Source organism: Myxine glutinosa, chromosome 5 (genome assembly GCF_964187855.1).
Source record: "Myxine glutinosa chromosome 5, kmMyxGlut1.1, whole genome shotgun sequence".
Lineage (NCBI taxonomy): Eukaryota > Metazoa > Chordata > Myxini > Myxiniformes > Myxinidae > Myxine > Myxine glutinosa.
Window position 1 is genome coordinate 61,831,503 of NC_136265.1, and position 27,500 is coordinate 61,859,002.

Sequence of the window (27,500 nt, forward strand, 5' to 3'; positions counted from 1 at the left end):
TCCTAGACTTGTTCGCATTTCTTAAGAGGTTTCCTTTCTGCCACACATCCTTTACCGTGAGTCATATTCCATGGGGATCTTCGACTGACACTTTCGCCATTTTGTTTTAAGCTATTGGTTAATCCTGATAGATCTGTATTCTTTAGTATGAAAGGTGGGCCTTCAGCTTCATGGATGTGCGGAGAGCAACACCTGATGTTAATGATGAGGAACACCTAACAATGAGTCATCAATTAGATAAAAAACCACCTTTAGAGGCCATTTTTCCCCGCAAAGCGGGGGTTGGCCTTTTTCGGGCACTGTGGTTGTTGTTGTTTTTCGGTCCCCTTTTTGAAGCAATGTTTTACGGCCGGATGCCCTTCCTGACGCCAACCCTTTTTGCCGCCTTTAACGACAAACAGGGAATTACCAGTGAACTGGTACTCAATTAGCCGACCTCGGAAGGATGACAGGCTGAGTCAACCCCCCTGGCGTTAATTCAGCGATCAACCGGGATTCGAACCCAGGATCCTAGGATCCTAAGCCGGCACCCTAGCCGCTAGCCCAACACCAGGGAACAATTAGATAATTGTTCATTAAAGATTGCTAAATGACAAGCTTGGTTTCTTCTAACCCAAACTAATCAGCTGCACTGCAATGATGCAAGCAGCAGCCAAAGGCTGTCTGACAAAGTCGATTAACGAATGGACTATGAGCAAAGGTCAAAATTCAATGAAACGGATGAACAAAAAGCAAAATCATTTCAGGAACAGGTTGACGAAAAGCAAAACTGCGAGAAACATTCTGAGTGAAGGATGCAAGTCACACATGAAGCAAAAAAGGAACCCGAAGGACCAGAAATAAAGAAGAGCAGGAAGTGAAAGGCAAACTGGAGGACCGTGCGTCTCGATGGACATTGAGCAAGGACATGAGAACCCACCTCGGCGTACTTCTGGCAGTACAAGTGGTTGTACGGATACGCCATCATGACTTCCTCGAGGCAGAACGCCGCTTTGCTGTAACTGAAGTAAAGAAACATGAGGCCCGGGGGAAGGACCGAGGACCAAATGAAAAACCATGCGAGAGACTGGAAGGTGCATTCGTGATCCTTTTTGGATGGTGTGGACCAGAGGGGGCAATTGGGGGTTAAAGAAAAGGAACTGAACTCACTCAAGCTCTCCGATGTACAAATCTGCCAACTCTTGCCATGCTTCATGGTCGGCAACAAAACTAGGGAGAAACCAAAAGATAAAACCTGCACTGGTGAAATTGGTGGAGCGTACACCAACACCAACAAAAAGCAATCAGAATCAAACCAAACTCTTGTGTTCACCGGTTTCTAGGTCCCACCTGAGCACCGAGCTCACCAGGCCAGGATCCAAGGTTCAAATCCCATATCCCATGTAGATTTTCCACAATTGTTCAATGTCCTCACAATTCGTGTGAAAGTGCACTCACATCTCTTAACGTCCTTGTCCTGCACGCGAATTGTATACAAGCTCCTCCGTGAGCCTAAGATGCCGAAGGAGAAACTCTCACTTACATTTTTAAGTAGTCGTTCAGCTCCCTGATGGCATCTATGGGTCGGCCCTGTGCCTTGAGGATGGCTATTTTCCGCTTCCTCGCTGCCTGCGGACACACGAGTCAGGATCAGGACAATTCGTCACGTTCTCTTCTATCGTTTTAGTGACTTGTTACGTTTGAGGCACAATGACACTTCTTCATGTGTACAGGGGCCTATAGTTACTGCAAGTTTCAATCGGGGGCACTTTGTACATATACGGTCTTCCGGTCTTGCTGGCGAGGGTTCGTTTATTCTCAGCTCTCCATGCTATCCATCGAAATCGAAGTTAAGTAATTGTTCCCATTTGTATTTTCGTTATAACTATTTATTTTATGGTGTATATAATATATATTGTCTCCCGACGAAGATTTTCGGTGCAAATCTTTCATACCTGTATTGATAATCGTGTTAATTCGGGTCGTGTTTTGAGGCCTTGTAGTTAGTTGTACAGTGAACACTGCACAACCTTGAGGCTTTGTTTTTCTCTCAGCGGTCCGTGTTTTTGTGATCCAATAACTTTCGTTCTCTGTTTTCCCAATCTTTTCACCCCATAGCCCTCTTCCTTGTGTAAATCACAACTCAAAAAAATCCAAAAAAAAAAACATTTCCTTCTCTGTTCTCATTCGTTTATTCATTCTTATTCGTTCGTTCGTTCGTTCTTCGACCACGTGTTTCTCCCCCATTTCCCCAGATAGATTGTCAAATTTCAACTCGTTATTTTATCGTCCATGCGTTATTGTTTTGATTATAGTTACTTTTGGTTTGAATTTCCTGTAACTTGTAATTATTTAATCGTGTTCTGCTCCTCGTGTGCGGCCTTGTAGTTGTACCCCCGTCGGTGTTTGTTATCTTAATCGTGTTTTGCTTGGCTCTTAGTTTTTTTCCCTTCTACCCCGAACATAATACTCTGTCTAACGTTCTAAATCCCCACCTCCCCCCCCCCACCCCCAAAAACCAAACAAACAAAAAAAACAAAAAAAACATTTATTTTCCTTTCTCCACGTGTACTGTTGACTCATCCTGTATTTTCTGTCCAGGTGTGCTGTTCGCCCCGCCCCCATTAACTCCTTGCCATCCACCGTTTGCCTTTCACGTGACTCGTGGTGGTCCCTCTCGGCTCTCCCCCCGTTGGTATTTTTGTGCACATAAGATTGTTCACGGTTCTGTTTAAATATTATTTAAATATGTATAACCTTTCCCCTTCAGTGTTTTACTCAGTGGTATTTTACAACACGCTGTTTTTCTTCCTATTTAAAAGGCTTTTCTCAATTTCCTCTCCAACTCATTCCACCTCAAAAAAAAGAAATTCAATATCTTATACGTCTCCCTCACTACATGGTCTAAATTCACATTCATTCCATCCCTCCTCCATCATTCTGAACCGGATTGCTAACTTGAAAATCACAACAAACCCAATTTGTTTTCAATGTTCGTCTTTCATTAATCATCCACTTTCTAAACTCCCCTCTTGCCCCTCCCATCCAAATCCCTCCCCTTGCACCTACACTCCTAAACTCCCCCCTTGCCCCACCACTCTTAAACTCCCCCCTACCCCTCCACTCCTGAACTCCCCCCTTGCCCTTCCACTCCTGAACTCCCCCCTTGCCCTTCCCCTCCTAAACTCCCCCCTCACTCCTCCCCTTCAAAACTCCCCCCCAACCCCTCCCATTCAAATCTCCCCCCATACCATTCCTCTCCAATTCTCCCTCCTCTCCCCTCCTCCTCAAAGCTGCCTCCTCCCCACTTCGTCTCCCTTCTATCTCATACCTCCACCCCCCCCCCCCCCAACCTTCTTCTTTCCTCTGCACCCCATCAAACAACCCCTCACTGTGCCTCATCCCTTCACCTTCAAACCTTTCATCCTCCTCATCCTTCCCTTTCTTGGAACTCTTCTGCAATCGCTGACACACTAACAACTGCTCTCCCTACCTCCCCCTCTCATCCTTCATCTTACCCTACTCCTCCCCTCCCCTGTCCTGTACCCGATGCTCCCCCTCTCTCTTCATTAACGGTATGGACCTCAAACATCCAGGGCCTTCGCTCAAACCTGACTGATCTCTCCATACAGGTTGCTTCTGACAATCCAGACTTGATCTGCTTAACAGAGACTTTCCTCCTTCAAGATGTCTCTGATTCCTTAATATCTCTTCCTGGTTACTCCCTCCTCCGGTATGATAGACCTGAGCCTCGGCCTGGTGGTGGGGTGGCTATCTTTATCAAAAACTCTCTTCCTCACTCTCCTTGCACTGCCCTCTCTCCTCCTCACCCCCAGGAGTACCTCTGGCTACGGCTTCCTCTCCGCTCCCACCTTTTGTTCATATGTGTTCTGTACCGTCCCCCAAACAGTGATGACTCCATCTACATTTCACTGTCTGACAACATGGACCAACTTCTATCCACTCATCCCAACTCTCTCTTCCTCATATGTGGTGACTTCAATTGTCATCATGCCACCTGGTTGGGTGTGGATTCCTCTCTCACCAGTCATGGCACCTCAGCAAAGGACTTCTGTGACTCACTGGGATTGACACAATCTGTCAATTTCCAGACCCGGATCTCAGCCAATGGAGTATCTTCTCTTCTAGACTTGGTTATGACCAACTTCCCTGCTAATGTTTGCTGCTCTTATTCTGCTCCAATCGGTTCTTCTGATCATGTGCTTGTCAAAGTGGACATCTCTCTGGCCATTCTCAGAGAGCCTCCTCAGCGTCGACGAGTCTGGCATTTCACTCAGGCCGACTGGGACGGTCTTCAAGCAGCCATCAATCGTCTGGATTGGTCTCCCATCTCCACTGCCTCTGACATCAATTCTTCCTGGGAATTCTTCCAAAGCAAACTGATCTCTCTCATGCACAGATTTATCCCATCTCGCCTTCAGTTGTCTTACCCTTCCTCCCGTCCATGGTACACTGAATCTTGTGGTGAGGCAGTTGCCCTGAAACAACTTGCCTTTGCCTCTTGGAAGGCTAATCCAACTGAAGGAAATCTCAGTTCCTTCCACCAAGCTCGGAACAAGTGTATGTCTACCCTCAGGAGTGCCAGGAAGCACTATCTCTCCTCACTCAAGAATGAACTCTCAAACCTGTCTCCTTCCTCCAAATCCTGGTGGCGTCTGGTCAAATCCGTTTCTGGTGTTTGTTCCCCCTCCATCCCCTCCCTTACCTCAAATGGCCACACAGTTGACATCGCACGTGACAAAGCCGAATGCCTCAACTCTGTGTTTGCCTCAAAATCCTTAGTCCCAAACCCATCTCTCTCTGTTCCCACCTTTCCCAGTCGAACCAAACTGCTCCTGGACTCTGTGACCTTCTCTCCTGACAAGGTGGAGGAGTTTTTGTCAAACCTCGACTCTGATTCTGCAACTGGACCAGATGGCATCAGCCCACGGGTCCTAAAATCCTGCTCTGCCGCTCTATCTCACCCTCTCTCTGTTCTTTTCACCCTATCTTTTGCTCAAGGTCATCTGCCAGCATCCTGGAAATCAGCAAACATTACCGCTTTACACAAAAAAGGTGCAAAAACAGATCCTTGCAACTACAGACCAATCAGCCTGCTCCCAATTATCAGCAAAGTCATGGAATCCATCATTGCTTCGGATATGAAATCTTTCCTCTTCTCCAATGGCTTGATCTCTGATCATCAATTTGGTTTCAGACCAGGTCACTCTACTCTGGACATGCTGCTTCTGCTGTCTCAACAATGGATGGAGGTCCTCAATGCCAAACAGGAAATCAGAGCTGTCTCCCTTGACATATCACGTGCCTTCGATACGGTCTGGCACCCAGCTCTGCTCACCAAACTCTCCTCCTATGGTATCCATGGAAATCTCCATGCATGGCTTGCGGACTTCCTCTCTGGTCGTAGTCAACGTGTGGCCCTGAATGGATTTCTCTCATCTCCCCTTCCCGTTCAGGCTGGAGTTCCCCAAGGCAGTGTGCTGGGCCCTGTGCTTTTTCTGGTCTTTATCAATGATCTCTCCGACTCTCTGGAAAATCCTCTGTATCTCTTTGCTGATGACTCCACTCTCTGCCGCTCCATTCCTCTTCCCTCAGATCGCCAGTCTGCAGCCTCCTCACTCTCTGAAGACCTGGACAAAATCACAGACTGGTCAAACATGTGGAACATGTCTTTCAATCCTGACAAATCTCACACTCTTACTATGTCTCTCCGAAAAGATCGACTGGACAACCCTCCCATCTACTTTCTCAACAATCCTCTCCAAGAAGTTCTGTCGCTCAAGCTTTTGGGTCTCACCATCTGCCATGATCTTTCTTGGGAAAACCACATTTCCAAGCTGGCCTCCAAAGCCAGTCGCCGACTGGGCATCCTCCGTCGTGCGAAGTCCTTCCTAGGCACACCTGAGCTCCTCACCACATACAAGGCTTTCATCCGCAGCTCAATGGAATACTGTTCTCCCCTATGGGCTGGTGCTCCTGCCTCACACCTGGCTCGGCTTCACGCTGTTGAATCCAAAGCTTTCAGAATCATTGGAATCTCCCGCGATGAAGCTATCTCTGAGGGCCTTTCACTCACTCACCGCAGGCAGGTAGGTGGTCTTTCTGTCTTCTACCGACTCCTCTCCGGCCTTGCTCCCCCAGCTCTCCCTGTGCTCTTTCCCCCAAATATTCCTACAGGTCGCACAAGATCTGCCAGCCACCCTCTGATGGTTAAACTGCCGAAATCTCGGCTCTCTGCTCACCTTCACTCTTTCATTCCTCTTTTCTCCCGCCTCTGGAACAAACTCCCACACTCACTTCAATCACACTCCTCCCTCCAGGTCTTCAAAACAGCTGTTCACCACCATCTCATATCTTCCCCCATCCAAAACCTTGATCTTTTCTACCCCCACTAATTCACCCCAGATCCACCTTGTTTGAAATTCCAACTTCTTTCCTGGAAGTCTTGGCAGTGTCCATATGTTTTATACCTCTCCCACCCCCCCCCCCCCCCCTTTCCCATGCCTTCCCCCCAAAGCCCTCTCCCTCCCACAGTTCTCTCGATGTCTCCATGTCTCTCGGTCCCTGCTCTCAAATGTTGTGTTTGTGTCCTTCCCCCTCTCTCCCCATCTTGTCTACCGCTCCCGATGTTATTTGTTTTGTGTGTCTGTTTGTCTTTCTGTGTGATTAATGTTCGCTCTTTCACGAGCCTCGATCTTGTATACAAAAAAAAAAAAAAAAAAAAAAAAAAAAAAATACCAAACACACACATAGGGGAGAGGGGCGAATGGGGGTCTGTTGTGTACCGGGGAATTGGGGGAAGGGTTCAACTCGCAAATTGAGGATAATTTGGAGGCAGATTTATCATCTCTTCCAACAGCTGAGGTGAGCTCAGCAGCTTTCATAAAAACCCGGTGAGTTATCATGGACATGTTGGTCGAGGGAGAATATGGACATGAGGAAAGGTTGGTCGGAAGGAAAATGAACACAAGGAATGAGTGTGTTCGTCAAATCCCACACGTGGTAGTTTCCAAGTATTAAATAATTCAAACAATAACTTACTGTGTTTGCTTCATCTTCCTGGATTATCTTGTCATAAAGCAAATTAGCTTCTTCATACCTGAAACGATAAATGCGACATCTTTCAATGGCTTTCGGTCCTCCACCCACCAAAATCCTCCATCCAAACCATCAATCCCACTCCTCCCTCCAGATCTTTAAAACAGCTGTTCATCACCATCTTTTATCTTCCCCCATCCAAATCCTTGATCTTTTCTACCCGCGTTGTATCGCCCCAGATCCACTTTTTTGAAATACCGACTTATTTCCTGGAAGTCCTAGCAGTGTCCATGTGTTTTATACCTCTCCCAACCCCCAACCCCACCCCCTTCCCATGCCATCTCCCCCCAAGCCCTCTCCCTCCCACAGATCTTCCGATGTCCCTGTTCTCTGCTGTTGTACTTGTGTGCTTCCTTCTCTCTCCCCATCTTGTCTCCCGCTCCCTTTATCATGTTTTATGTGTCAGTTTTTTTTTTCTGTGATTAATGTTAGCTCTTACACGAGCCTCGATCTTGCATACAAAAAAACAAAAAAACAACAAAAAAGTGAACTAGATTCAATACGCAATGTTTATGGATATGTGTGTCATGATTGTCCAAAGAAAATTACTACCTGAAGCAGGGTGGCCTAGCAGTGAGGACACTGGACTAGCATCTCAAAGGTTGTGGGTTCCAATCGGGCAACAGTATTAGGCATTTGGGTTCCAAGCTCTAGAAGCAGAGCAAGTCTCAGGAGAATTACCTCCATATAAGTCTCCATACAATACCTGACTCGGGGAGGAGGGGGAGACGATGAAGGGGGAAGAGGTCTGTAATTTAAGATCTATGTGTTGTAATTATTAGGGCTTCTTCAACACTGTGTTACATTTGTAGAGGGGTAGAAATTACCTTGGAACAGATAGAACTATATAGAGTAGCATGGTCCATGTGTGGGTAGTTAGCAAATCTCGATGTAATAAGCAGGGACACGTCAGCTGAAGGATTGTCTGTTTAAACGTGCACCATACGGAGGGTGGTGCCTTGTGTTAAGTTAAGGAAACGTACGTCTCGCCTCCTGCAATCCCCCGGGTGGGGACTGGGTGTGGCTATGGAGAGGGAAGGGAGGAGTTTCGTCTCCCTGAGGTGGGGGGGAGGAGTTATGAACGCCTCCGATGGCGGAGTGCTGTTCAGACAGCAAAGAGAAAGGCAAGAAGCTTTCGAGTTCGGCACGGAGAGTATACAGTTTTGACGTTGCTGAGAGAAGGAACTCACCTGAGGAGACCTTTTAGTGTGAGAGTGTCTCAGAGAAACGGGTGCTCTGCCTGTCATTCCTGCTTCATCGTCCTGCCTGCCTGCCCATTTTCCTGCCTTCGTCCTGCTCCCCATTTTGTCTGCCTGCTGCTTTGTTGTCCATCTTTGTTGCCCGTTCATCTGTTCCTCCTCCTGATTCGTCGTCTGCCTGTTTGAGACTGCTCACCATGTCCGTATCCACAGCAGGCTAAAACTGACCCAGTTTTTGTTTCCCTTTCCCAATCTGTGATTGAATCTGGCGTGAGGTGCCTTAGGTTTCTTTATAATTGTTGTTACCTTATTTTATATCGATATTTATTGAATTTCTCTTCTCTCCCATCCCGTCGTCAAATTCTCTGTGGCCGGACTCAATCTTCCGTTGTTATTTTTGTTTTGTTGTTTCGGGAAATAAACCCTGTTTGTTTTAAAAGAGCTAGTGTTGCTCCTCGCATTCTCACGTGTGCAAGGCCAGAAATAATTAACAGCCAGTTCGGTCTGGTCCACCCATTCAGTGGTCAGTCTTAACAGTATTAAGGACTTCTATTGGGGATGAAGTTTTCCGACGTATTTTCCAGGGCAAGAAACGAGCCTGGCCTATGCAGATGGAGAGACGTTAAGGATTTCTCGCACACGTTCTGCCTATGTGTGGAAGTGGCTGAGAATTGCATCAGGGCATGATCAAAGCACACCTTCTGGCCTCATGCTTGTCTCAGGCCGGCAAATAAGCACGAGTTTTGTTTGCTGATGAGGGGAGATTGCTATGCCTCTGTACCCATCAATCAGGACTGAAACGACATGGGTGCCGGTCATCATTGGCTGTCGGCTTATCGTGCTATTCCTCAGAAACTTTGCTCTGCGTTAGCCAGACATGCCAGAGGAAAAATAACAAAATTAACGAGGTGGAACATGTTAATTCAGTGCATCAGCAAAACTACCATAAATATCCTTGGGAACCAATACTCTTGATGGGTTGGCAGGATGATCTAAAGGTAAAAGCACACTCACTCACCTTGAAGCTGTCTAGTCTGGGTTTGAATCCCGACCCAGCTATAACCTGCTATCACGGTGTTTCACAGGCAGGTGGCGCATCAATGTGCGTGCCGTCCCCCGAAAGGATGTTAAACTGGCATGCCGTCTACCGGGATTAGTTGGTTTACGTGAAAGATCACACGGTGTCCTTCGCGAAGTCTGGGGCGAGCTATCGCCGGCACCATGAACAAATTCCTGCCCTAACCAGCAGAGGGCATTGCACCAGCAGCACAGCTGCGCCCTCAGCCAATGATGAACAGCGCAGCCTTGAGCTGCATCCGCTCGAGAGAGAATACTCTGACTTGGACGGTCATGCCAGTCATTGCCACTAAGACAGTCATGCACTTCAATGGGATCCAAATACCTGGACTTGCACTTTATTGCCAAACATCTTAAATCAAAATCATCCTTTTGAGTGCCCCCTGTGCATGACCCGATTTCTCTCCTCGCAACTTGCACAACCTGTGTGAAGATGGAGGCCTGCGGTACAAAACATCATTGTGATGCATCATCCTCCAGATACAAATCATGAATCTACACAAACGCGAATTTTAGCCGAAACGAGCGAAGGGAAGGACAACGACGGATAGTCATGGTTCGACAGCTCTTACTTCTCCATGAACTCAAGACGCATCCCCTCGAGCCGGCGGACACGATGGCTGCCTGTGAACTGCTTCCGAAGGTGCTTCAGACAAAGCTGTGCAGGAAGGAGATGCAGACGGAGGTGGCTTCACTAATCTTTGCCAGCATTGTAAATGTTGTTGAGTGTTATAATCATCATCATTTTTACTGTCAGGAAGTGCTAACTTACAGTGGCGAGGTCCAACCTAGAGCAATCGAGCGCAGCAACAAACACTTGCTCATGGATAATCCACACTGGGGGAGAACAGTAAAACGTCAGAATCTTTGCAAAGGGTAACAGAGATGGAGTTAACAGAAACAACATCACAAGATTTGTTGCTGCCGCGTATTGCAGCTCGGCAACTATGGATGACTACGACAACAACCGACCTAAGTGTGGTTTAACCGAAGTGGAGGGCTCCATTTACACTCCAAACCAGAATGTGTAAACTTCTCTATTTGCCTCCAAATCTCATCCCGTTTTGTCCCCATCTTACCAAGACTGTCCTTCTCACACAAGAAGGTAGAGAAGGTAATGTCTGGCGGACCCTACTTTTCAGCCTGTATGATATCAGTGCCGATGTTCTAAAATCCTGCTCTGCTGTTCTTACTTCCCCCTATAACTGCCCGATTCAGTTTGCATTCTGTCTCGGCCACTCAACTCTGGACATGCTGCTGCTCTCTCAACAAGAGGTCGGGGAACTCGATCTCAAACAAGAGATTAGGACCCTCGCCCTGAACATTAGAATCTGGTATTCTAGTTTGCTTGCCAAGTTCTCTGCTTGTGGGATAGAAGGCCTCCTTCATTCCTGGATTTGTGACTTTCTGCACTCGCGCAGTCAACGTGTTGCCATTTTTGAACCCTCTCCTCCCCCTCCGAGTGGAGGCTGGAGTTCCCCAAAGCAGTGTTTTGGACCCAGTCTTGTTCCTCATCTATATTAATGACCTCTCTGATGCTATGCAAAACCTCTTCCTTTTTACAAATGACTCCACATTGACGTCATACAGTACACCCTTCCCTCTGCTAAGCAGACACAGCAGCTACTTCTCTCTCTGCTGATCTGGAATTTATTAGATGCTGTTCTGATAAATGGAATACATCCTTCATTCATGAAAAGTCTCACGATCTCACTCTATCACTCCGGAAGGATGGTCAAACGAACCCACTTGGATGTATTTCCATGGCCAGCTACTGAAAGAAGTTCAGTCTCTTCAACTTATAGGCCTTACCATCAGTCACAACCTCTCCTGGGCTGACCACGTAGCAAAGCTCGCCTTCAAATCCAGCTCTGTCGATACAAGTCTTTCCTTGGAAAATCAGAACTACTCAGTCTACAAGGCCTTTGTTCATAGCCCAATGGAGTACTGCTCTCCACTATGGGCTGGCACCCCAGCATCACATCCATCTTTCCTGGATTCTGTTGAATCTAAAGCTCTTACCATTATTGGAATGTCCCATGATAAGGTCGAAGCACAAGGTCTGTGGCTTTCACTTCATAAGCATCTTGTCCGATATTGCTCCCTCTTCCTGTCTCAGTCCTCAAACTCTGCCAAGCTTGTCCAGGATGTACATGTTCTTCCAGTAATACTCTTCTGGTTAAGCTTCCAACAACCAGACTGACCGCACACCTTAACTCCTCTGTTCCTTGCTTCTTCCATCCTAACCACCTATCAGAGTGTTTGTTTCCTCTCTTCCCTCCAGAGCTTCAAACAGACAGTGCACCGCCAGCTGACGTCACCCCCCATCCTGACCCGTGATCTTTATGTTTTATACATCGCTCGTAAATAAGGGAACAAATCCATTGTAAGTTACCCCATAAACTTGTTTATACGCCGTTCATAAAGAACGAAAATGGAGCGGACTAGTTTGAATCGTGTATGTTGGTTGGTGTTACTTGCGACGTATCACGACATCCTTCCTCCTCAAATAACTCAGGCGGCCCCCTTGTACTGCCATCTTGCTGACATTGTTTGAACGTTGTGGGAAATATCGTTTTTTTCTTTTATGCAAGGTAGGTCCTTCACCTGAGTCCATACAATCTCCCTTGGCCTAAATGAGACGTCAACCGATTGAACATGTTTTTCTACATTTTAATGTTACAATCAACAATTTTATACTTCAATTTGTCTACAAAAGGATTTTTGGGGTTTAAATTTTAATGTTGAAGAGAACCAAATCAACAAAAGCGTTGCAAAAGCCTGGGGGAAATCACATCTACAGGCACACCATTATCCAGTGAACTAGTCCGGTCTTCCATATTCCACAGGATCTGGGTTATGCAAGACCTTCCGGGGTGAACGCACGTTGAACATCGGAAAACGAGTAACGTGACCTCATGTGCTTTTCTGTCCCTGACTATAGACTCGGTGATATAACCGTGGCGGAGGTTCCCGAACTGTTGTCAGAAAAGAACAGTTCTGACTGCTAAAAAAGTGTTCATTTGCTCAAAAAAAACAAAAAACGTTTCTCCGGGCGGTGTTTAGTATGACCCGTACGGCATTGAACCACTTGTTGTGTCTTTCAGGGTATTTCTTTCTGGAGGGAAACTTGAAAGATAACCTTTCTCCTTTTTTGAGGTTGTGGTTGGTACAAAAGACAGCTTCACAGCTTTTGGGCATGATGCCTTATCTCAAAAGGCTGAAACATTGGTAGGGGTCATACTAAACACCGCCCGTAGACGCCCGGAGAAACGTTTTTAGCAAAGGAACACTTTAAGCAGTTGAAATTGCTGTTAAACTCAATTCTGATGTTTAAAATTTGAAAATAGGTTCAGAATAGGAGTTTATAGAGCATATCACATTGAGCGGAAATTAAATAAAGGCACGAACACTGTCCGGAGACACCCGGAGAATTGTATTTCCGCTCAATGCGATACGCTCTATAAACTCCTATTCTGAACCGATTTTCAAAAATTTAAACAGCGGAATTGAGCTCAACAGCAATTCCAACTGCTTAAAGTGTTCATTTGCTAAAAACGTCTCTCCGGGCGTCTACGGGAGGTGTTTAGTATAAACCACCTTTAGAGGCCATTTTTCCCCGCAAGCGGGGGTTGGCCTTTTTCGGGAACTGTGGTTGTTGTTGTTTTTCGGTCTGCTTTTTGAAGCAATGTTTTACGGCCGGATGCCCTTCCTGACGCCAACCCTTTTTGCCGCCTTTAACGACAAGCAGGGAATTACCAGTGAACTGGTACTCAAATTTGCCGACCTCGGAAGGATGACAGGCTGAGTCAACCCCCCTGGCGTTAATTCAGCGATTGACCGGGATTCGAACCCAGGATCCTAGGATCCTAAGCCGGCACCCTAACCGCTAGCCCAACACCAGGGACACCGATGTTTAGTATGACCCATTAAATATGCGGCCACACAAGTATCTGCTCAATTCCTTTTTTTTTGTAGAGAAGGTCAAGCCTCGGGGAAGAAATGGAACACTGAACAGATCAGGACGTAACAGAACATAAGGAAAAGTAAAAAGATAGGGTGGGACGGGAAACATCAACAGCAGCAAAGGTGAAGGACAAAATAGAGGGAGACTTGGACAAATAATGGGTGTGGGAGGAATGTGGGGAGGAGGGCAGGAAAGGATGTATGGGGTGGACAACATGGATACAGAAGGAAACTCTCAGGAAGGAAAAATTGGAATTTGTAAGGAGGTGGGGGTAGAGGGTGGGTTAGTGGGGGTAGAGAAGGTCATGGTTTTGGATTAGGGATGATCTGAGAGGGTGGTGAACAGTTGTCTTGAATTCCTGGAGGGAAGAATTGGGGTGGAGGAAGGGGTGCCAGCCCAGAGGGGAGAGCAGTACTCCATGAAGCTGCGGAATAAAGGTCTTGCAGGTGGATACGAGTTCAGGTGTGCTCTCAGGTTCTTTGCAGAATTTAGAATGTCCCTCTTCTTTCCGCCATTGGACAGCTGAATCAACAACAGCTTGGCTTCACTTTAGCTTTACCCGATTTAGATCATCTAGCTACACCTAGATCCAATCACCTAGATCACCGATTGTCTGCCCGGGTCGGACACCCTTCCTGATAGTTATACTCACCGTCGTCCCCGAGCCGCGAACTGTGATCCGCCAACAGTTCCTCACCGACTCGCACCACCTGCTCACTGTTCCTGCAGTTCTCTTCACGCCAGCGGCGTAGCTTGTCCCGCATCTCTGCGATCACCGGGCGGACATCCGGACAAAAAGCGGCTCAGGAGTTAGACACAATGCTACGGCAGAGCACGGTCCGTATCAAAAACGGGTACCGGCGATCTCTGCGACGAGCACGACCATAAAGCCGAAGACCGAACCGTTACCGGAGCGATAGACACAACGGCACGTACCTTCCCAGCTCACGTCGTACATCTCCGACACGGATCCCATCTTTCCGCTCACAAACCGGAAGTCCGCCTGGATTAGTTCATCGTTTCGACTTCCGCCCAATGCAATGGAATTGCGGTTTCATGGACACGGAAAAGGCAAAAGCTTTAAATTTGGATTTTAAATATCAAATGGAAATAAAACTTCCGTGAAAGAAACCCACATCCAAACGAATCATATTTTCCGGTGCGTCATTATAAGGAGAAACTACCCCCCGAGCTTAATTATACACCCGCAATGGTTTCACAATTTTCATTTGACTTTTGTTTTTGTTTACGGATTACAAAATTAAAAAATCGCTACAAACATTTTCATATAAAACATCACGGGTTTATTAATATTATCACCGAATTTCGGAAATGTTTGAATTTTAAAGGATTTGATTTAAAAAAAAAAAACGATCTGCGTTTGATGAAAAAGAAAAAAAAACACGTTCGATGAAATATACACGTTCGATGTATCCAAGAAAACCAAATGTTTTACGACGTCACCAAAATAGCAATACTGCCGAAGAAGAAGAAGAATACACCCCAAAAAGTACCCATACACAGCAAAACGGAAGTTGTCGTTCGAATTTCCCCCAGAAACCTTTGCGGTCAAACTCTCTGCGCGAGCCGCGAGTGCGCGTGGACAGTGAGGGCTTCCATCAGGCCTGACCTAAACGAAGGCAGTCATCATGAGGGTTAAGATGCTCTCCCGGAATCCAGATGATTATTTAAGAGCAACGAAGAAGGACATGCAGCGAGGTGAGTATTTAGTCGGACATTTTGGCGCGTCGAGGCCGAACGGACAGCTTGGTGAGAGGATAGGACACTCACACGGTGTTAAACTAGAACGGTACCGGTAGAGCGCATACCTCCGTCAGGATGAACAGGTGACGTTTTGTATCTCACTGATAGGCAGGATCTGGATTCGGACCTGAACCATAGTCTAGTCGGCTTGTGCTTGTCAACTAAGCAACTCATTCACCAATTTTTGTCATAACTCAACAACTTTTTGAGATATCATGCTCACAGACAGGATATCATGCTCACAGACAGGATATCATGCTCACAGACAGGATATCATGCTCACAGACAGGATATCATGCTCACAGACAGGATATCATGCTCACAGACAGGATATGCTCACAGACAGGATATCATGCTCACAGACAGGATATCATGCTCACAGACAGGATATCATGCTCAGACAGGATATCATGCTCAGACAGGATATCATGCTCAGACAGGATATCATGCTCACAGACAGGATATCATGCTCACAGACAGGATATCATGCTCACAGACAGGATATCATGCTCACAGACAGGATATCATGCTCACAGACAGGATATCATGCTCACAGACAGGATATCATGCTCACAGACAGGCAGACAGACAGGTGAAAACATCCCCTTAACTCTTAAGGTTTCTGGGAGACGCTTGTTAAGATTTCTGGAGATGCTTGTTAAGATTTCTGGAGACGCTTGTTAAGATTTCTGGAGACCCTTGTTAACGTTTCTGGAGACCCTTGTTAACGTTTCTGGAGACGCTTGTTAAGGTTTCTGGAGACGCTTGTTAAGGTTTCTGGAGACGCTTGTTAAGGTTTCTGGAGACGCTTGTTAAGGTTTCTGGAGACGCTTGTTAAGGTTTCTGGAGACGCTTGTTAAGGTTTCTGGAGACGCTTGTTAAGGTTTCTGGAGACGCTTGTTAAGGTTTCTGGAGACGCTTGTTAAGGTTTCTGGAGACGCTTGTTAAGGTTTCTGGAGACGCTTGTTAAGGTTTCTGGAGACGCTTGTTAAGGTTTCTGGAGACGCTTGTTAAGGTTTCTGGAGACGCTTGTTAAGGTTTCTGGAGACGCTTGTTAAGGTTTCTGGAGACCCCTGTTAACGTTTCTGGAGACGCTTAAGTTAAGGTTTCTGGGAGATACCTGTTAAGATTTCTGGAGACGCTTGTTAAGATTTCTGGAGACCCTTGTTAACGTTTCTGGAAACCCTTGTTAAGGTTTCTGGAGATGCCTAAGTTAAGGTTTCTGGGAGATACCTGTTAAGATTTCTGGAGACCCTTGTTAACGTTTCTGGAGACGCTTAAGTTGAGGTTTCTGGAGTCCCTTGTTAAGGTTTCTGGAGACGCTTGTTAAGGTTTCTGGAGACTCTTGTTAAGGTTTCTGGAGACGCTTGTTAAGGTTTCTGGTTACGCTTGTTAAGGTTTCTGGAGACGCTTGTTAAGGTTTCTGGAGATGCTTGTTAAGGTTTCTGGAGACGCTTGTTAAGGTTTCTGGAGACGCTTGTTAAGGTTTATGGAGACGCTTGTTAAGGTTTCTGGAGACGCTTGTTAAGGTTTCTGGAGACGCTTGTTAAGGTTTCCAGGAGACGGTTGTTAAGGTTTTTTGAGGAGATGCGTATTGTTCAGGATTTGAGGAGATGCTTGTTAACGTGTCGAGGAGATGCTTGTTATTATTGAGGATTTGAGGAGGTGCTTGTTCAGGTTTTGAGATGCTTGTTAAGGTTTAGATGAGACTCTTGCTGAGGTGTTTTTGAGTAGTAGGGCAGGAGTTTCTGGAGAATGTGTTCCTTGAAGTGCACCAACTAATGCCAGCATATGGGACACCCGACTTAACGTCCACCTGAGGGAAGACTGCCATGTGCAATCCGACGGTTTATAATCGCATCGAGAATCAAACTTTGAACGTCTCAAAAGGTACGTGCTCTACCTGTGTACTATCCTGGTGGATAAGTGCGAGACGGACCATCCGGTCCAGCCCAGGAGCTCTGAGAGTGTCATATCTTTTGGCCCCCATTAACAAGCTTGATTAATCTTCGTTACCAATCAATTCATCATTGCTCGTTGATGAAGTGGTAGATTTGTTTAAATGTGCCCAACATAGTCATTGCGTGCCAATGTCTGTCTTTGGCTGTACTGTACCTGTAATATTGCTCGTTCTTACGTTTTTGATCAGTTCCTCGTAACTATGACTCGAAGCTGCACCCGATGGAGGCCCCGCGAGAGTATGTGCGCGCCATGAATGCCGCCAAGTTGGAACGAGTCTTCGCCAAGCCCTTCATCGCCTCGCTGGATGGACATCGCGATGGCATCAGCTGTCTGGCGAAACACCCGTGCTCTCTATCCACGTTGCTCTCTGCTTCCTGCGATGGAGAGGTGATGCCCCAAACCTATGCACTTTAACTGATGCTCATCATATGTTCATGTGTGGGTGTTTTCTCCCTATTTGTTGTGGTTGTGTGGTTGGATGAGGAGTGGTACCCCATTTAGAAGCATTTTAATGTCAATCGCAAGTAGTTGTTTCCAAGATAATGAAGAGTTAACCACAAAGTGTGGATTTGGCATCATGTCGTTGCTAGGTGTTCTCGAGGGTTATTTTGTGACATGATTATTCCGACATTGGCTTGGTTTGTAGATCCTTGGAATCAAAATTCACGGTGTAGCCCTTTAGGCTGGATTGGAACCCTCACCTCTGACACGTCAATCTCTCATCCTTGCTGAGAAATCGATCTTGTGATGAAGGAATATTTATCCTCGTGGGTGAAACGGCATATACTATCGGGTTTGTTTTTGGGCACAGGTACGCTTTTGGGATTTGACTCGCAGAACATGCATTCGAGCCATCCAAGCGCACACGGGCGTAACGAGCGGCATCGCCGTGCAGCCCTCCGGCTCCAGCTTTATCTCAGTGAGTTGTACTCTCTTGCACATTCGCGGTGAGCACACGGCGGTCGAGCGGTTTGCGACGTCACGTGTACTGTTAGCTGAGCAGCGGCTTCATGCGCATTCTCCAGGTCGGGGCTGACAAACAGATCAGACGGTGGAGCATGGACGGGCCAGTGGCGGGTCAACCAGAGGAACCGCTGAACGCCATCGTCGGGAAGGTGCTTTTGTTGTAACCGTGTTGCCTTTTCTATTTGAGTTTTTGATTACCCTAGTGTTTGGTTCATCAATGTTCGTGGTCCAACATAGCACAGAGACCCATGTGTGCTGAGCATTAGGAGTTTGTGCGATGTGCTGCAGACCGTCATGAGTGGAGTTGACCATCACTGGCACAAAGATTTGTTTGCGACTTGTGGAGAGCGGGTGGATTTGTGGGACGAACAACGCTCGACGCCTGTCCGTTCACTCTGCTGGGGAAACGACCAAATATCATGCCTGCGATTCAACCCCATTGAGGTATATTTTAGAGGATGAGGTTCGATGAGGTCAGAGGTTGGGGAGGCAGATGGAGTCGATCATGTGCGGCTTGGAGCACCTTTGAAAGATTTTCGTTTTGTTATGCCGCAAGATGCAGTTTTTGGGGTGTGCGGCTGTCCGTGCATGATCAACCTTTTTACCACATACATACATATATATATATATATATATATATATATATATATATATATATATATATATATATATATATATATATATATATATATATATGTACGTATATATGTATATATATATATATATGTATATATATATATATATATATATATATATATATATATATATATATATATATATATATATATATATACAGTAGTGACCCCTAATTCCGAACGCCCCTCATCTCGAACTACTCTAATTCCGAACCGTAATTTCGAGAAAATTTTGTCCCTAATTCCGAATGTATTTCTATAACCGAACCGCCAACATAGCGTTAGCGTCGTTCATATTTCCCACCGCGAACGTCGAGATTTTGAAGGCTTTGAAGAACCTATTGTGCCTGCTATTGTAGCATTGGGTCAGTCCATGGGCTTGGAGGTGAGTGAAGAGGATGTGGAGGAGTTAGTGGAGGATCACAACAAGGAACTCACCACAGAAGAACTTCAGCACCTCCACAAGATGCAGCAAGAAGAAGTGGCAGTGGAAATTTATTCAGAGGAGGAAGAGGGAGCTAGTGGTAACATTTCCAGTGCTGAAATTAAAGAACTGTGCTTCCATTGGTCTAAAACACAGGCCATTGTTGAAAGGTGGCACCCTAATAAAGCAGTGGTTAACAGGAGAATTAACTTGTTCGGTGACAATGTGATTGACCACTTCAGAAAAATTAAGAAAAGTCGCCAACACCAGGAAACTTTGGAGAGGTGGTTCTCTAAAGAAAGCAAGCCTCGTGAGCCCCAACCCTCTACAAGTGGTGTTAAGAGACAAACAGAGCAAACACCAGAAGCACAGTCATCTGATGTTAGCTTGGAAGGTGCCTCACCTTCCAAGCAATAAAACCCTCTCCCTCCTTCCTCCTCTCCAGCTTCCACATGCACCATCAGAACTCTCCACTAAGGTAAATGCAGTTATTTTCATGTTAGTACATTTATTTCTTGTTTTTATTATTATTATTATTTGATATTTCGGGCATTTACTCATCTTATTTTACCTTGAATCATGTGTATTTGCAGTTAAGTGTCTTGATAATGGATTTTTGGGGTCCAGGAACGGATTAATTCACTTTCCATTATTTCTAATGAGGAAAATAGTTTCTAATTCCGAACTTTTCCCAATCCGAACTGCCGCTGGAACGAATTAAATTCGGATTTAGAGGTCCCACTGTATATATATATATATATATATATTGTTACGGATCGCGGATTAGATGTTATTATGGGCCGAGCGGATGGTCCACCGCGACCTAACAGTTCCCCCGATTCTTCCCCAACTCACCCGATTCCACTCAAACGTTGGCCAAATCGCGCTACGCTAAATCAATGATGGAAAGGACACAACGACTGGGATAGATGAAACGACGCAAGGGGTACAGTTCTCAAGACCTCCGGAGGAGGATATAATTAGTGGTGGAGAAAAGGGGTAGATTACAAGGTAGAGTGAGGTAAAAGACACAGAAGAGATGGGCACTTAGTTACAGTCTTATCTTATCCCCGACAGACCACAGACAAACGGAACAAGGCTGACTTACACAGGGATTGATGGCAGGGAAGGACAGGTAGTTCGATAGCACAAGGTGCACCTTGGCTCGGGGACAGGATCAAGCACGGTCCAAGAGATGCAGGGAGGCCTCACAGCGCTCGGAGGTGGCGTCTTTCTTTCTCCAAGCTCAGCGCGCATCTGACGTCACCTCCCTCTTCCTGCGCATGCTCAGCGGGGAGTGACACGCCCTCGGCTGGTTGGCTCCGCCCCAGATGGGACCGGTCCGCCGCTTCTATTTGGTGCGGGGGTTACCGGGCTCCGCCCTTGACGAGGAGCTGACAGGGAGCCCCTATTTGGTAACCCCGTCGAGCGCATGTTCGATGGCGGCTCGTTGGAAAGGCCTGGTGCCCTCCCAACACCCCCTACCAACCAAGCCGGAGTGAGGACGCGCACTCCCCGCGCCCGCCGCTGCTGTTGTTGTTGTTGTTGTTGCTGAACCGTGAGGAAGAGCTGCGGGGAGGTATTGGGAGGTCCTAAACTTCCTAACGGTGCCATACAATCACATTCTGGTGCAACGAAGAGTCAGAATTAATGGAAACGAGTCCTTAACTGACATAGACTAAGAATAACTAGCAAGATGTCCTATAGTTGTCTTACATGAGATGCGGTGAACCTGGGTGCGACATTTAATGGGGGAAATAGGGGGAGGTCGGGTCTACAGAGTGTTGTTTACAGAAAATGGGACTAGGGAATGGGGGATTGGGGATAGTTGGGAAGTATTGAGGAAATAGGGGAATATTTACAAGCGGATATGGATGGATGCAAATCCCATATCCGCAACAATATATATATATATATTGTTACGGGTCGCGGACAAGATGTTATTTTGACCGAGCGGTGGTGTATTACCGCGACCTAACAGTTCCCCCAATTCTTCCCCAACTCACCCGATTCACCCCAAACTTTGGCCGTATCGCACCGCAGCTGCCCAATCTGGAAAACTCTAAAACGACCGAATGCAAAGAGGAAAAGGAATAAGACGAGAAGACGGACAGAAGAGTAATTGGATTTATTATTTACACATATAAGTAGGAAGCAAGCAGTCACGTTTATTTACAACACATAAGACGCAGGTGACACAGTGCAATCTTTAGCTTATACAGACTTATTACCTACCCAGGACAGAACAAACGAAGACGACTCACACGGGGAATGATGACAGGAATTGGCTGGAAGGAGAGGAAAGTCCACTGGGTCCGGCAGCACGATCCGCACGTTGGGCAGCCGCCGTTCCTTCGCGGCCCTGCTCCGAACTGCCGTCCAGGTCCCTAAGCGGTTGGCGAGCGTTGTTGCTGCTGCTGCTGTAGACGCTGCCGCTCGCGAGCAAGGTGACGAATAGCAGGCTTGGTGCTTCCTTGAATGATCTCTGCTTGTTGGACCTCACAACTCAGCTCTTTCTTGGACCCTCTCTCTTCTCAGCTCATCTGCCTTGGACCTCCTCTCGTCTCAACGGCTTGGACTCCCTCTCGCCTGCCTGTAAAAGCTCATCTCTGCCAAAGCTTGTCTCAGCTTCTCTTTTGGGAGCGTCGCGCTGCGGATTTTAGCTGCGGTCACGCCTGCTCATTCCCTCCTCTCAGCGCCTCTCTTTAAAAGCGCAGCCTCTTCTCATCTCAATGCTCAGTACTCATCTCTTTCTTCTTCAAAGCTCGTCTCCTTGGGGAGCGTCGCGCTGCGGGTTATATAGGCCCCGCCCTTCAACCTTTGCGAACCTCCCCGATCGCTCTTCCTCCGCCCTCTCTAGCCAAACCCCTGGCTCATGGTTGGTCGAGTGGGGCTGGCTCACTCCTCCCCTCTATGACGAGGTGGAGACACGCCTTTCTTCTCCGACCCTGCCTCGTGGTCAATGGCGGTAATTGGAGCGGAGGTAGTTTCTAATCGACGAAAAGGGGGAATGGAGGTTTTGGGAATGCGAATGAAGGGAATCTATCTCTTTCACTGGTGCAATGGAGTATTTCAATTAATGGGAGACACAGCCTTACCCTAAAACACAGAATAAGATATAACTATTGAACAGGGGTATTCTATGATTGGCTGTGGTGTGGATGCTTTATGGACTAATTATGGGATGCCCTTTGACCTTTACACAGCTCCGGAGGCAGGAGGCGCAGAATAAACAATAATAATAATTCACACAATCAAAAAAATATACAGTCCTCATATCCGCAACACTGCACCCTCCTCCTCTTAGGCACGTCCCGGGCCTACAACTTTTATTTAGTGTGACACGTAGGTGTAGTTCCCTCTACTTTTAACCTGACCCTGAGTGCGACAGTTTTAAAACATAAATAAATGTGTCCCGCTGCTCCATTGCACCCTGCCTAACAGACTTACGCCCACAGTTAACCGAATTGCGGAATGGTCTTCAAACTACACACTGACGGTGGGGAGCATTATTTACAATGACGCTATTTTTATTTACAAGACTAACCCAAGACCTGTGATTGTTCTTTCTGGGGGGGAGACAGTCTGCTCTGCATCAATGCACCATGAAAGCACCCAAAAACGCACCAATACACCCCCAAGCACCAATCGGTGCAGTCACCACAGTTCATCAGTGTTCAATAATAAAAATAACCAAACAACCCCTAACCCTGCAGGTGATCTCTTGCTCTTCGGCTCCCTCTGTTGGCTATTATCATTTCTTCCAGTTGTTGTCATTCCTTTGCTTTGCTTACTGGCGGCCTATTTGTATTAAAACTTGCACCCAATGTGTCCATTTTATTTATTTTATTTATGGCCCACAGGGCCGACTACGTGTGGTTCACCTGTGGGGCATCGGTGCCCTGTGGCCAAGGTCCGCCAGCAAGATTTCGGGCCCTCATGGCCGGTTCCAGCAGAGGGGCCATGCCCCAACCCATGGGGTCCATAAGTGGTGCTCCACCACAGACATGTGGTCCATAATGTGGTGCATCGATGCAGACAGCTGGTTCTGAGAGTTCCGGGCGCACAATGGCCGACTCACGCACGCTCCCCTCGGCGCCCAATGGCGCACAGGTCATGTGGGAGACAAAAGGGGGAAGACAAATGAGCGAGGGGTAAGGTCACAAGGGTACACATCAATAAGGCAATGCAAGGCGAAATGCGTACGGAGAGCGAAGTGAGAAAGCTCGTCCCTACCGTACGTCACCCCCCTGTCACCTACACTACCCTTGCCCTTACCCTTACCCCATATGTACCAAAATCTACCCATTTACAAATTCGTCACTACTGTCACGTCTTCCCCATATTTGTCCTATACCAAATTCGTCTCCACAATCCCTCTACTTCAAAATTTGCCATCACCAAATTCATCATCAATCCTCATAAGGAGGAAGAGATGGAACACAAAGCACAATGTCACACCCACGTCATGATGCGTCTCACAATCCAAACATTTGCATCATAAAAAATAATCAAAACATGGCATGGTGTGGAGTACCTGTCACCTCAGGTGAGTGGATGCAGATGGTGCGAGGAGACTTCATCCTAACTACTTTCTAAATGACCTTAACACACTTTACACTACCCGGGGTCTCTCCCTGCCAATCCATTGGCCAACTTACACTATGGGTTCTAAAAACCAATTCCCATTGGCCAAACTGTGGTGCTTCTCAATTTGGGGTCTCACTCCCCCGATTCATCTCCCGGTGCCCTCGCACAATTTCTGGGCTGCGACGTGTAGCTCTCCCAGCAGGTCTACCCACCTGCACACCTCCACCACTGCAGTTGCCACCCGAGCTTACCTAGCTCCTCACCCTAACCTAACTAACTGGGGAAGGCCCCTCCTGGCTCTGTCACCCCACTCGGTGCCCTCTGGCACTGGGCTACCCGGGTCCGTCCTCCGGATCCTCGGGCCCCATCCACCACAACTACTACCGGCTCCCAGAGCCCACCTGCGGCCTCACCTGGCCGACATCCTCACAGTGGTGGAGTGCCCAAACCAACGACACACACGAACAGGCGACACGCCCAGCCATTTCCACAACACTAATGCACCCATCCAATCACCATTCTTCCACCCGCACCACAGATGCCAATATCCAACCACAATTTACCTATACCCTCTACCTAACACTTACACTACCCGCCCCGGGTATTCGTGATGGGGGTCCACTCTTCCCCCATTCACACCTTCGCACCATCCACTCCACTCCATTGTTTCCACCATGCTCACTCCACGACCATCCATTCCAATACTCCATACCATTTATTCCATACACCTGTCCTCCATTCACCTGTCATTGCACACCTGTGCAATCATACCTGGTGCCACCTGCACCCTCCTCCGCTTCCTAGACCATTTGGTCAGCACAATACACAATCACCTTCACTCACTCATACACTGCTCCATCCACCTGTTCAGTTGCACACCTGTGCAATCACACCTGTTCAATCCTCAAACACACGGCATCATCTCATCTACCTGTTGCCCTGCTAACCTAGTGCTCCCCGTCTTCCCTTTAACCTAAGCACATACCACGTCATTATAATCCACCTAATCTACCTGCGTCCCCCACTACAGGTATCAGTCATTAACTAACCTTAACGTTACCTAATGTCATCTTCGCTAGATCCCTACACACGATATCCTAACCCACCCGGGCTAGTTTTCACTGCCATACACCCCATAAGCTAGTGCTCCTTTGCCCCCCCGCTGTGAGGGATGGCAGAATTGCTATCCCACCACATCGGGGAGGTCCTACTATCAATTTTGCAAACCAAATTTCAACCAATCAAAAATTTTGCCAATCATCTGCCAATCACTGTACCATCATCAAATTTTGCTTTTTTCTAATTTCGGGGCCAAAACACTATCCTCATCACCCGTCTACTTATTAGATCCTCTCGGTGCGCCAATTCACGTCTACAGCCCGGCTTCGTACAGCCGAGCAATGAACGCGGGTTCTTTGGTGCCGGCGGCTGGATGCGTCCAGCACTCGGTGCAGGGACGGGGGCTTACCCGTGCCGAGATCCCACGCACCACCTCGGCGCGGAGCCATCCAACTGCCCGATCTCGACCTGCCGGAACGTCTCAATAAAAAGTGGTCGCCATGACGACCCTTCCTATCGAGCTGCCCGCTCCGCCTAGTGGAGCACGGACGCGGCCGTTCCAAGCGAGGCCCAGCGTGGATCGCGGACGGCGGTCCTTTCGAACCCGCCGTGGCTCGGATCCCCGCTGGTTCTCGCGGCACGCGAAGCCCGGCACGCACCGAGGGCCCGATTCGGCTAAAAGTCGCTCTAACCGCTAACCCGGTTACCGTCGATGCCTCACCTGCATGCTTACACGCATACGCTACCCCTTTCTTGCTCATACCTCCAGCTGTTCCCATGCTCCTCGTACCTTTCCTTACACACCTCGGTACACTCATTCCGCTCACAGACTTGGTCACACACCTGCCCACCGAACACCTTGGCACACATTCGTCGCTCGCACACCTCACCAACACACCTCTTCGCGCCCCCTCCTCGGTCACCTCCTCTGTGACAATCACAGGTGTGCTCTCACTCGCACACCCAACCACGTGCCTCACGACCAACTCAAGTGTGCATTCCCACACACACTCTACCATTCCAGGTGTGCATCCTTCCATTCCAGGTGTACATCCTCGCTCACCTGTCACAACCAACTCACGCTCCGTGTCACTCTCACTACTCTCACCTCCACTCTCGGTCGCGCACTCACCCTTACTCTCGACAGCGCGCTCTTTCCTCATGCACCTGTCCGTTACACACCTTTCTCGCACACACTCTTGCGCACACTCTCCCGTTACACCCTCTGTAACACTCACCACAGGCATGCATTCCCCCTTACTCTTGACAGCGCACTCTTTCCCCGTGCACCTGTCCGTTACACACCTTTCTCGCGCATCCTCTTGCGCACACTCTTTCGTTACTTCCTCCGTAACACTTACCACACCGCGCTTCCATGTACCCCCTCGCACACGCGCTACGACCGACTCACTCTCGACAGCACACTCACTGGTCGGCGCGCACTTTTTCCTCACACACCCCATGGTCGGACATTCTCGCACACCTCTTTTTTCGCACACCTGACCTGTCACACACTTCACCAACGGCCTCTCACGAACACCCGGATCCATAGCAACCCCCAAGCCGACTGAAGCTTTCCTCACATCGTATACATTGCCGAATATTTCGCCACTCACCTTGGCACCTCATCTCCGCACCTCTTTTGCCACCTGCAACCTCTTTATTTGGTTAGTGAGCATCACATTATGAGTTGAGCACCGACCTTGTACCAATTCCATCACCTCCTCCTGGATTTCTCTTTTAGTTTCTGTCCGTCTTTTCTTAATTTCACTCACCTCTTCTTCCACTTCCTCTAATTTTTGCTTCACCTCTTTTATTTCCCGGTGCGTCTCCTCAAGTTCGTCCTCTAAAGCTACCGTGACCGTCTCTATGTGCATCTTCACCTGCCGGTCCTTCGTCTCCATTACCTCTGTCACCTCGTCCAACCTCATTGTCAGTCCCTCACGTACCATCTGACATTGCCTCTGTGTCGCTATTAAGTCATTTTTAATTTCTTTTTGTGTCGCCTTTAACCCTCCTAGTACCGCAGTGTTCCTTTGAACCTGCTCCACTAACTCAGTCTGTCCCTCCGTCAGCTGTTCCACCTCCTCCGTCAGATCTTCTATTCCCCCTTGTAACCTCGCCGTATTATTCCTCACCTCTTTCTCTATACGCTTTTCGCCTCGCTTTACCTCCTCGCGTACCCCCGAGACCTCCTCCCTTACACCTCGTCGTATCTCCTCTTTCATCTCCTCCCTCTCTTTTGTGGATGCTACCCTCATCCGTCCCAATTCATCCCTCTGAGCATCCAATTTACTTTCTAACCCGATTTTCACGTCCTCTATCTGGTTCCCCATTCGTTTGATTTCCCGGGCAGATTGTTCCCCTATTTCCCGCAATTTGTCCTCCATCCTATTTTCTAACCCCATTAACCCATTTTTTACCCCCTCTAACTGATTCTCCTGGGCAGCCATTCTATTTTCCACCCCCGTTAACCCATTCTTTACCTCTTTTATCCCGTTGTCTAACCCCTCAAAATTATTGTCTAACTTCTCACCGGTACCCCTCGCTTCGTCCCTCATTACCCCCAATTGCTCACTCTGAGCATCCATCCGGTTCTCCATTTGTCCCATTCGCTCACCCTGAGCATCCATTTTTGCTTCTAGCCCCATATTTGCCATTAGTATGGCTGCATTAATCTGCGCCATGAGGTCCCGCACATCAATTCCCGCTATTTGCGCAGCGGGCGCGGCTACCCCGCGCTCGTGCGAGCTGCCACT

General features: G+C 47.7%; 2 protein-coding genes across 2 annotated transcripts in view; one reads left to right on the forward strand and one right to left on the reverse strand.

The window, feature by feature from the left end:
• Window positions 1-14,553, reverse strand: part of EMC2 (ER membrane protein complex subunit 2) — a 32,714-nt gene extending 18,161 nt beyond the window's left edge. The window contains exons 1-8 of the mRNA XM_068118125.2: window positions 14,278-14,553; window positions 13,994-14,107; window positions 10,147-10,211; window positions 9,947-10,032; window positions 7,042-7,099; window positions 1,523-1,608; window positions 1,150-1,209; window positions 920-1,001 (exon numbers count right to left, since the gene is read on the reverse strand). Coding sequence (XP_067974226.1) covers window positions 920-1,001; window positions 1,150-1,209; window positions 1,523-1,608; window positions 7,042-7,099; window positions 9,947-10,032; window positions 10,147-10,211; window positions 13,994-14,107; window positions 14,278-14,317 — 591 coding nt within the window. The 5' untranslated portion in view covers window positions 14,318-14,553. The remainder of the gene's footprint in view (window positions 1-919; window positions 1,002-1,149; window positions 1,210-1,522; window positions 1,609-7,041; window positions 7,100-9,946; window positions 10,033-10,146; window positions 10,212-13,993; window positions 14,108-14,277) is intronic.
• A 347-nt stretch (window positions 14,554-14,900) lies between these two features.
• DCAF13 (DDB1 and CUL4 associated factor 13) overlaps window positions 14,901-27,500 on the forward strand; it is a 37,473-nt gene continuing 24,873 nt past the window's right edge. Inside the window, exons 1-5 of the mRNA XM_068118109.2 lie at window positions 14,901-15,060; window positions 17,255-17,454; window positions 17,879-17,986; window positions 18,093-18,182; window positions 18,322-18,477. Of these exons, the coding sequence (XP_067974210.1) occupies window positions 14,991-15,060; window positions 17,255-17,454; window positions 17,879-17,986; window positions 18,093-18,182; window positions 18,322-18,477 (624 nt within the window). The 5' untranslated portion in view covers window positions 14,901-14,990. The remainder of the gene's footprint in view (window positions 15,061-17,254; window positions 17,455-17,878; window positions 17,987-18,092; window positions 18,183-18,321; window positions 18,478-27,500) is intronic.